Source organism: Tachypleus tridentatus, chromosome 11, assembly GCF_004210375.1.
Source record: "Tachypleus tridentatus isolate NWPU-2018 chromosome 11, ASM421037v1, whole genome shotgun sequence".
NCBI lineage: Eukaryota > Metazoa > Arthropoda > Merostomata > Xiphosura > Limulidae > Tachypleus > Tachypleus tridentatus.
In genome coordinates, this window is record NC_134835.1 from 70,676,661 (window position 1) to 70,688,689 (window position 12,029).

The window sequence follows — 12,029 nt, forward strand, 5'->3', positions numbered from 1 at the left end:
ACTAATAAAACTAGGTTTGCAATTTTCATGGAGGTTAGAGGCACAGTCCTTCTAGAGAGCTTTATTGCTCACGTTTTGTATATGATGTCATTAATGTAACTGTTCATGCCAATGCAGTCTGGAAATTTTAGTTTGTGGTTTCTGCATGGTGACAAGTTTTTAGAATATGGATGTTTAAATTTTGTAAAAGTCTCTGCCTTTCTCAGAGCTGAAATGTTTTAAGAAAGAATAATTTTTTTTAACCTTCTTCTTTACTAATGTTGTATGGTGCTGGTATTTATTATCGATTTCAACTGCAAGAATGATCAATCTTATAGTCACATTCAGCTAAGAGATATTTTCCATGAGATAATAGTCTTGTCAATTAAAGATTACAAGAACACCAAGATTCCACAAGCCTACTGCATCCTCAAAAATTTGTCTTATTTTGGAATAACTATATCATCCATATCATCAGTTGAATCAACAACCTATCTTCAGCACTCACTACTATGGAAGATAATAAAGTCAAAAGAAGTATTCTTCCTTAAGATTAACCATCAGCTGCAATCAAAGCTGTGAATTTATGGACTTTGGACATATGGACAAACACAGAATCAAACAGAGAACATCACAAATACGAGTTTCAAAAGTTGTACTTTCTCTCTCCACAAGAAACCATAAAGATGACATCACACCTTGCATCTAACTTGAGGAAAAAGAGTATTCATGAAGGACTTTGCTACAAACATCAGACTAACTATAAATATCCATTAATACAGTTTAACACTTTTGCTACTGGTCAAAGGACATGTCATTGCATTTGTTGACATAGTAGTTCAATAAAAATGTAAATCATTTTATGAATTTATGTCAAGTTTGCAATCAAATTGTATATAATAATTCAACCTATATTATATGTGTTAATTTCTTAATTTAAAATTAAAAAATAAAAGACCATAAAAATTTTAGAGAGTCATGTGGTATTTTTAATGCAGCACTGTTTAAAATTAGATGTTTGTGATGTCAAAATACTAAGTCTATAGTTTCGTACAAATTAGAAATTCAAATTACTGATGTTATTAAGCTAGAATATAAAAGAACCTCATATCATTTTATTTTGCTGAGATATGGCTCATATACTGAATTAAACACAGTGGCCTGGTTCACTTCTTTCAATTTTTTTAAACAATCCCTTACAAACACTTACTTCAGTATATGACATGTGAATAACAAATCAACAGCTCAAAACTGCCCCAGGGTGGTTCTGAGCAGACATTTTAATCTGTGAAAAGGCTACTGTATTCTTCCAATCCAAGACTTCATTGGGGTAGGTTGTGTCTTTAGTCTGCTCCAAATTTCATATTTTTTAAAATATAAATAAACCTTAGTTACACAGCTTAATAAAGTATAGTAAAATTCTATGGCACCAGTGTAATTATTTATATTTTTGTTTATTCAACCATATATATATATATAAAACCTAAAAAAGATTTTGTTTGATATCCTCCACATGCAAAATTTTAAAAGGCTCAGCAACCTATGTCCAGCAGCAACTGAGTATGAAGGTCGTAGCGAGAAGAGATAATTGTTTGCTTTACTTCTTGATTTATTATTCTGCATCTTAAAAAAATAAGTTTAATAATTTATTTCTAAATATAATAATCTATATATATATTATATGCGTATAATAATTGAAATGTGACTGTTTATTACAAAATACTAGTCCACTAAAACACAGCCAAGACAGGGAACACTAATGATCAGTTTCATACATAACGAGTGCATCTGCACTGCCTCAATCCAAGTTATGTTAACTGAAGAGTCAATATAATAAAAATAATAAATATATAGCATTGTGAGACTTAAGCTACTTAGACTAAACATTTGTATTTTTGTGTTATAATATGTAGTCATTCTTGCATGAAGAAAAGCAAAATTTATATTGATTTCCTAATTTCTTTTATGACAGTTGCAAAGTTGGTCAACTGACAGACCCCACATAGTTAAGAGCATAGAAAATAACACAAAATGTAAAGCCTTACTAAAAGGAAACGTTTGAAATATATTTAGGAAGTTCTAGAGATTATGCAAATAATATTTGAGATTTCTGGGACAAAGAATAGTTTTTTAATCATAAAATGGAATCACTTTGTGCTCAAGACTACTAATAAAACAGACTATATTTTAAAACAAATGTTTAGTAAAAATATTTCATTAAAAAATATGATTTTTCTGTATACAAAATACTTGTAATCTTTACTAAGAGTCTATCACATTTTGTGAGGAGACACATGCTGTATCAAAAGTTATAGTGCAAATATTTAATGTAAGCAAATATGTAGACCAACTCGTATATTATACTGAGTCTGTAGCAAAAGGGTTAATATGTAATTTATTAAACTGTATTAATGAGATATTTGTAGTTTAATAAGTAACTTAATAAAGCCTCAGTTACAGAGATCAAGATGTTATTCATTCCTACTCTTAGTTCAGAGGCAATTCATTAAAAATACAAATCTAGTAGATTCTACTCTAAAATTTCTGTTGGTCAAATATTATTTTGAAGTTCAGTTTTATACTTTATGGCATCATGTTGTTTGAGACATCAACATCTTGAAAATTATTTACTTTTCCATTCTACTTATCATTACAGTTATTACTATTTTTGTATGCAAAGTTTAACAAATCTCCAAACTTCACAAACCACTTTTTGACTGAAAACCACTAGATGGTATCAGTATAATGAGCTTGCTTTTTTTTGATTATTAATAATATTAACCCATAGTAACTTTAAAAGCTCCATTTTTACATCATAAAATAAGTGTTATACAGCAGTAAAATATAGAGAAATTTGTTAAAAAGTAATAATATCACTATAGGAAATATGGATCTATATTTTCTGTTTTCTCACAGAACTTTACCATGTAATCATGTGCGAAAAAACTACTACTCAGAATTTACCAGTATAAAAAAACAAAAAAAACAAATATCAATGCCTATAATTATATATAAAAATATCCCATTTCAATTCCTAGGTAGAAAATATATTAAGTAGTTGAAAGCTGAAAAATTAATTCTATATCATAGTTAAACTACATAAAAGTTAAATACCTAACAAGGTTTAATCCAATATGCTCTATCAGATTTATATTTAATTACATTAAAAATCCTAAAATAACACTACAACTCTAAGAAAATTGTATAAATCTTTGAAATATATATAAAAAAAGATATCAGATATCCTCACCCAAACATACTCCTTATTGTATCAGTGTCCAATTCTTGCCGTTGTTTACGAAGTAGAAGATGGACAAGTTCAGAAAGGTCATAGCTCTTACTTCGAATCAGTTCCTTGGCTGATATTTTGATGTCACAGATCAAACGACCACAGGTTGTACTCTTTTCTACAAATGTATTTTTATGCCCTGTTACCTACAGAAAACAAATGTAATATTAGATAAAAAATTTTTAAATAAAAAAAATTATATCTAAGGTAAGTGCTCTCCAAAAAACAAAATATTAATTAGTTAGTATATTCAACTTACACCTAACTGTGGCATTCCAGATCGTTTGAGTCTTCCAATTCTGGACCAATGTGGGATTTTGTTAGCATTTACTCGATGAAGAAGAATATCAAGATCAAATCCATATAAATCATGACCCTAAATATATAAAAATTATTAATTAGAACACAGAAAATATTTTATTTTTCTGTTTCTTCAACACCACTTTGCATAAAAATTATAGTTTACTGTTTTATGTTAAATATAGTTCTATATTCTTTAATAAACCAGAGAAAACACAAAGAAAAGTACTTATACAAGTATCAACTCTTAAAAGAGTTCTATCACTTATCAGTCTTAATATTTAACAAGTAATTTATCACAACAAATACTAGTTGTTCATATCTGAAAATAAAATAATATATTTAGAGATGTCACCACTTAAAAATGTGAAATAATACTTGATCACAAACCACTGCTAGACTCTTGAAATAGTTTGATCATCATGGTACCAAACATGTATAATAAATCATTTCTGTGTTAGTGCTATTTATTTTAGAGTATAAAAGTAAGTTAAGTGAAAATCATATTTAATTAACATATATTTGATTTTCCTAAATTTATGGCATATATACAGTGCTGTGCAAAAAACATACTTTGCCATTCTTTCCATTTTACGTGACTAATTCTTCCACGCCATTACAGAATGTAAATTTCAACATTATAGTAATGCTTTACTGATTCCTGTTGACAACTGAATGAGCCAAGGTGAGAATAGTTATCATTCTTTAGAATTCCTATATACTTGTTTCAAGGGCATGTTACAAGGGTTCTACCTGAATGAACATACGTACTAAATTTAGGGTCTTAAATAACTGTCATGGTACTCCATGTAGTGTCTTAACTATATAGAAATAAGAGAGCAAAGAGCTAGCATATGTTACCAGTATGTGCTAAAAGAAATAACTTTAATAGCACTCCACAAATAAAACTTGATAAAAACAGTATTTAACACTAAATATTAAGTTTTGTTGTCCATAGCCCAAAACAGAGGATTTTCAGTATAGCAAAAAACTGCCATAAAATCTTTACGTGATGCTGGATGGAATTTCTGACAAACTGCTGCAGACTTGAAATCCTACCCAAACATTATTACATACATCATAGATCATGAGACCAAGACAAGTAAATTTGAGGATAGGAGAGGATGAGGCAGAACATCTAAACTGAATGATCCTGATCTTAAGTATTTTCATTTATACAGCATTTGCAACATAAGGAAGACTGCCACTGATCTCAAGCATGAGATACACGACCATGTACCAAATAACATAAGAGTGGTCAGACCTACAATATCAAGAAGACTAAAAAAGAATGGGATATTTGGTCATGTAACAGTTATAAAACCTTTATTTCAATCTCCAAATATTTTCACAAGACTGAAATTTGCTAAAAAGTACAAGATCTAGACTGTTGATGCAAAAAGGGTGTTATGGACAGATGAGTCCAAGTTTGAAATATTTGGTTCAAAGCATAGGCTGTATGTCTAGTGGAAGAAAGGTGAAAGGTGATTACCTCAATGCATATATCATGCAGTATGAGGGAAGCAATGTAATGGTTTGAGGGTGCTTTTCAGTTGAGGCAACAGGAGATATTTGAAAAATATAAGGAATAATGAACCAGCACAAGTACCATCATGAAAGACTCCGTGGTTTGCATATTATTGGTAAAGAACTCTACTACCATGAGAATAATGACCCCAAACATTCATCTAACCTATGAACAAATTATTTAGCTAAGAAAAAGCTGCTGAGTCATTCAGATGATGCAATGGTGCCCACAGAACCTTAATTTCGACCTATTTGAGAAGATATGAGATTTGATATATCAAAAACTTGACAAATCAAAAGGTACTTCCAAAGAAACTTTATGAGGGTGAGACATTTGGAGTAAAATTAGAAAGGACTATTTGATTAAATATGATGCCACAATGCCTGAGAGACTGTCTGCAGTTATTAAAGGAAAAGGGGGACACACAAAATATTAACTGTTTACTGACCTGAAACACTTCTGAGTTTCTGTTGGACTAAACATAAAGATTAATAACATTTTAATGTTTCATCTGGGATTTACCTTTTATTGTTCCTTGAAAGTGGCCTGAAATCTAATTTTTGACTTTGTGTCCTTACTCTTATACAGTACTCTAGAAATTTACTAATGCCTATATGGTTGAGTTTTGTTTGGGTTAAAAGTAAAAAGTGTTAGTGTGTTTGTTAAGAAAATTGTAATGTGGCTTCCAGTTGTTTGTGTTTCACAATGCCACCTGTACCTCCATTAGTTAAAAGTTAACTAGCACAGTTGACTGCAGGTGTGATTCTGATTTCTTTGATTTTGTTACTAATGGGAGCTACATTCTGCATTAAACTTGTTTACTCTTATACCACTCTAATATGCAGATACACAGACACACACATTCACATTACTCTTCCATAATATGTATTTTATAAAGCAAAATTTAAATTTCTCCAAGCTCTAATTCTGGTATACTCCACATGGTACAGGTCACCTGACAAATTCAATCTGATGTTTTACTTTTTTTTGTACATGAAATTACAATTCAAAGAGTGTGAGAATGATTTTTAACTACCCACCACAATAACATCGGGGTCCAGTTTGTGAATTTTAGCTAAAAGGAAACACAACAAGGCACGTTCTGAGTCCATTCGTTCCACCTTTGTATGATTGTACTTGCCTAATGCATCTTTGAAATCAAATGGAAAAATGATGTTGCTTGGTTTGGTAATAGCTAAAAACAAGAAATTATGAAAAGATTACTTGTACTTCAGTACAATTACCTAATGTGCAATGTATGATTACTGTATTTTTAATAACTTATTGTATTAACATTTCATCTTCATTTGCTCCCATACAAGAAAACAATGTACTGGAAATACTTACAGTGTTGAAAAAGAGTGACTAAATAGCATGAAAATTCCATTTGTTAAAATAGCTCAAAAATCCTAAAAATCCACCAGTAAAGGTCGTTAGGGAACTTGTATGTCTAACTAAATTAAAGGTTGAATCATACTTAGACTTTTTGTTTTAAATGTGTACTTCCAAAAGTTAGCATAATTGTTATAGCAGTTAAAAAATTAAGTCTAAAAAATATAAGATAAAATGTGCAACCTAAAAATATTAATATTGAAAATCAGGTTTGCAATTTTTGAAATACTTTTTTCAGACTATTATTTTACAACTGCATGACTGAAATTACAAATATCTTTGATTTATAGTTATTCAAGTTTTTCAGAGACACAAAATAATTTTCGGAAAGATCATGATGAAATACTTACAACAGAAGTGTGTCTGAAATGGTGGTGAAGGTGCTGCCTTGTCTATGGGAAACTGATGATGAACCAAACAAGCTGCTGCAACAATCTAAGAAGACAAATGCTTTATTTTTAATATGCTTCTATTAACCCTTTCACTGGGACTGGGGTGTATATTTCACAGTGCACTGGAAATTATATGTCCAAGCCACAATGAATGGGTTAAAAGATATACTTGACAGTAGAAGAAAATGCTCAGGAAATAGATGTATGAATACCAATATATCCAAAGATTATTTTTAAATGCATTCTTTTTTTTCACTGCTCTTGGAATATTTCATGGTCCTTAAAGTAAATAAATCTTTTGAGCAATAATTCCAAGTTACACATTTTTTTTTAAATTACATTTTACCTCATTCTGGTGATTGGAATTGTTGATTACTGTCTTAAGATTCAAGGAAAGAACTATTAGAGGTGGTGGGGGTAGACTTCCTTGCAAAACTACAATGTTGTCTGGTTTGGTTAGAATAGCCTATATGAGGGAAAAAGTTAAAAACTTTAATACCTTTGAAGATTCCTCTATTCTCATTGTACCAGCAGCAAATAACATCAGTTAAAAATCTAAAATTAATGACAGATACAATCATGTTCATTTTAGAATTAAATACTTTAACATATAATACAAGAAAAACATGATCATGCTGAAGGAAATGAAATAACATCTTGCAAACTCATACACAAGGTAATAGTTATTCCACATAACAAATCACATTTATATTACAGATATGGTGAGTTTTACATTGTGTGTATGCATCAACTGCTTAAAATAACTGCAAATCTGAAAACACTACTCCAACTAAAAATCAAAACTACAATGCATGTAGTAAACAGTCTTTAACAAAGAAAGGAAATTACACAAGGAAACAATGCTGTTATAAAGTTCTACTTAAATGTCTCAAATAGAGAAAACTTTTGTAGATAATAACAAGGATTCAAATATTTTGAACACTGCTGTCTAAATATCCCATCTCTGTTTTACTGTACTAACCATACAAATTAGGTAAATTAAAGTAAGGTAATTATTTTCACTTATGCAATAACTGAGGAAAACAATTAAGTTTTAAAATTAATTGTATAGTGATAAATGATTCAAACACATAATTTTTATTTCTCAATTACTTATAATGAAGAGTTAAAAATTTACTTAAAAATAAGAATCCTATCTGGATGAAGCCTTGTACTGATTTCAGTTTGAAACATATGCTACTAATATTAGAATTTATGAAACACTTAAGACTAAATGACCAGATCATGACTCCTAGAGTTAATTAATTGCTTCTCATAAATTTTAAATAATGATCAGAAGGATAGCAGTCATCCAACAGCATCTGTCATCACTACAAGGAATTTATCAACTTCTTGAATTGTATAATGGGATTAAATGTCTCTTTTATACACATCAACAACTAAAAGTGTAAATCATGTTCAAAGGATAATGTCTTGAGCCTTGGACCCTTTCATCTGCAGTCAAACACACAAAGCACTAAGTCAATGTTTTACAAATTGTGGAATACATATTCCTGAGGCTCATGTAAAGGCTAACTGAAACAACAGAGGGAAAAATCAAATGAAGTAAGAAAAGAGTGTGTGTGTTTTCTTAGAGCAAAGCCACATCGAGCTATCTGCTGAGTCCACCGAGGGGAATCAAACCCGATTTTAGCTTTATAAAACCATAGACTTACCACTGTACTAGCAGGGGGCAGTAAGAAGAGAACAGTCTTATTTTATCACTGTTGTAATTAATATTTGCAACACTGTGAATTTTAGTTACTAACAGAGATAAGAGGAACAATTTTTAGTAAATAACAAAAAAAAATTGCATATTTGAAGATATGTACTTTAGTATTTATTTTCAACATCAGAGAAACAGAGATATACAAATTAATATTAAATCTGAAAGAAGGTATATCAAGGGTAATTTCAGTTAAAATATGTTTACTATCGACTTTCTCAGATTCTTTGATAACTGTGATATTGGTTTCAGTTTGATTGCATGTGATGATGCTAATGATACAATTTTTTGTTCAATGTGATTAAGAATATATGTTCAAAACTTGACTTTTATTTTATTTTATTGATTTCACATTCTTTATATGTTTTAATGTACTCCTTTTTATTTTTAACTGTGAGTTGTACTGTTTGTTCAATACAACTGAAAGAGCACTTTTAACATGGTGTTTTAGTTTTTCTCATATTAAAGACATACATATTTATGGTTGATTTTAGTTTTACAATTTTACACAATCTTAAAACTTACATTTTGCATAATTTTTATATACTAAACTTCTGTTTGCACTCTGAAAATAACAATTCATATGTACTCAGTTTTTGGTTTGGCTTCAGATTTAACAGGTTGAATAGATATTACATATTTGCACAGATTTTGAATTTATCTACACACACAAACATTCATATTCTCTCTTTGACATTTCACTATTTTACTTCATGTATTTAAAATTGTATCTTGTAAATTGCTTAAATTTTTCATTCACCTATGTGAATATATGCTACTTTATGACTACTTTCTTTTATGCTTGTTGCAAATTTTTATAATTTTTTCATTTACTCAGTATTTTCTTAACCCATAGCATTTTTGGCTAAAAACTTAAAAGTCTTTAAGTAATTCATATATAATTTTTAGAAATTTTTTCTTTTATTAAAAATTGGGTCTATACACAACACTCCCCTGTATTCAACTATAAAATGCTAATATCATACAGTTATGTAAACAGAGGTTATTGTTCCACTTCCAGCCTCACAGGAAATGAGATACACATCATTGCTACAGATAATTTAACATTGTAGAATAACACACAGACAACTTGCAATTCTATTCTTATAAGTTACAATGCTCTTCAGTAACAAATTTGGTTTAAATTAATTGTCAAATCAATAAATTTTCATTAACACACTGAATACACAATGCCACCACATGTAGATGTAATGCATGACCAGCATGGTTAAAAACACTGAATATAATATTACTAAAATAATCATTAAAATTAATCATTACTAAATGGCTTAGAGATTGGTGTATATTACATTAAAACAATTATAAATAAGCAGATCACTAAATCACACGACAATCATAAGTGATATAGAGTTATGTTGGAATGCCATGTATCAGAAGTACATTTTGATATTGTTTAGTATTTTGTAGGTTGTTGAATGTAACAAAAAATGGATTGCTTTTAAGGAGGGTATGTAACAGTTCTGTCTCCACAAAATATTCATACATTTAGATCATAAGGATGTGTTGAGATTGAGGAACTTTAAATCTTTCATAAAGGGAATATTCCTTGTACTTAATGACATTGGAAAAAAAAGAAATAAGGATCAACTTGGAGAAACAGGACCTTCAAGAAAGAGACCTAGAATTATTCATACCACTTACATGGTAAGCAAAGTGCAGTATTTTGTAACAAAATTTATTGGCAAAAGCTGTCCATGTGTGCCAGGCAACAATGCGTAAAGTCAAAAAAAATTTCTGTCTGGAAATTAGACCAACAGGGTAAAGGTTCACAAAGATAAGGCTTCCAGGCATATCTTCTGTTCAACCATTGCATATCTCAAAAACTGAAACAGGTATTCATGCTAATGCCATGGAAACCATCATCCTTGTAAAGCAAATAGATTATTAAAAGTATGTAAGTAGAAGGAATGTGTTTTGGAAAATAACCTTCTTATGAAGAAGCCTTTTAAGATGGAAACTAGGCTGCAGGGCTATTTTCAAGATCAAGCATGAAAAAACATGTTGGCATTGACTAGTGTTGTGCAAGATCAAAATTGATTTAATATAGCATAGTCAACCTTCTGTATAATATTCATTATACATCATTCAGACTATTGATATACATATGCAAACAAAACTTACCTCTATTTTACACCAGCTTACAGGAGGGTTAGAAATTTCTGAAACCAAACAAAATTTAGAAATTGAGTGAGTTTCAGCATCAAAAGCACTAGAAATATTAAACATCCCATCAACATCATTTTAAACATTTATTACAACTGTTGTTCAAAACATTATGTCCTGAAATCATTTGACAGATATATAGTTTTATATACTATTCTTCCAGTATATACTTTCCAAATTAGTAATATTTTTTTCTAACACATTAACAACTGCTTACCTTGGAAGTATTTACAGAGTAGTTGGTATATTTACTTACAAAGCATTTTCACCATGAATGGGCTACACATGAGATACATAGCCAGTTCAGAGATATCAAGCCTCTGACATAGCCATTTTTAATTTACAACTGTCCAAAAATAGAATTCTGTTGAATTTAGCTGTCACTTATGCATCTACTCTTAACCCCTTGCTAAAGGGAACGATCTATATGACTGACCCTGTATAACTTCTATGTCATGAAACTAGGCATATTTACAGAAAACATTAAGAGCTCATTCATGCACAAAAAATCATATTTTAATTAAGCATTATTATTAAAAATTTCAACATGAATATATGGGATAAAAGTGATGACTGCTTTGAGTGCAAACTAATTTTAATTTCAAAAATAAAAAGTGCATTTCTTCATCCAAAAATTGTTAGATTTAACTTTCATAATCCTTAAAACCTCCTAAACAAATACCAAAAGTTTTTCCAGTAAAACTTTATATTTTATTTGGTATTTTTCTCTACTCTAACTCAATAGGCATTCAGTTGATTTGCCCAACTATGTAACCACAATAACAAATAAATTTAAATTACTTTTTTCTTTCTAGAATAGTTGCAAATTGTAATATGAAAGTAAAGCTGTTTATCCTAAATAGCTTATAGCTTGTAACATCTGTTTATATTTATTACTACTGTTTTATTCTCCTTTGATCCATGTCTAAATCTAAAACGTTGTGGTACATGCCCCTTGATCAACCAATAGCAAGAGAGTTAACTGAAAAGCATTAGTAAAAGTCACAGCTCTAATACCTTCTATTTTAAAAATGTGGAGTATGTATTTATTTGATTCATGTTACTGCAGCATTCATATAAGAAGCACTGGTTATCCATGTGAACAATGTGACGTATACTTTCTTTTGGAATGTGCATTAGTATTTAATCACAATCATTATATTTGTGTTACATGACTGGTATTTTGTGATGATATATTACTATTTCATTCTATAATAAAAATTATTAATAATATAAAAA

At 29.6% G+C, this 12,029-nt stretch overlaps 1 protein-coding gene across 2 annotated transcripts in view; it reads right to left on the minus strand.

Moving 5' to 3' along the window:
• Positions 1–12,029, minus strand: part of PolA1 (DNA polymerase alpha catalytic subunit) — a 110,640-nt gene that overhangs the window by 65,642 nt on the left and 32,969 nt on the right. For both annotated transcript variants that reach the window (XM_076467856.1, XM_076467855.1), the window contains 6 exons: positions 10,749–10,786; positions 7,227–7,346; positions 6,839–6,923; positions 6,137–6,291; positions 3,528–3,644; positions 3,230–3,414 (listed from right to left, as the gene is read on the minus strand). In XM_076467856.1, the coding sequence (XP_076323971.1) occupies positions 3,230–3,414; positions 3,528–3,644; positions 6,137–6,291; positions 6,839–6,923; positions 7,227–7,346; positions 10,749–10,786 (700 nt within the window). The remainder of the gene's footprint in view (positions 1–3,229; positions 3,415–3,527; positions 3,645–6,136; positions 6,292–6,838; positions 6,924–7,226; positions 7,347–10,748; positions 10,787–12,029) is intronic.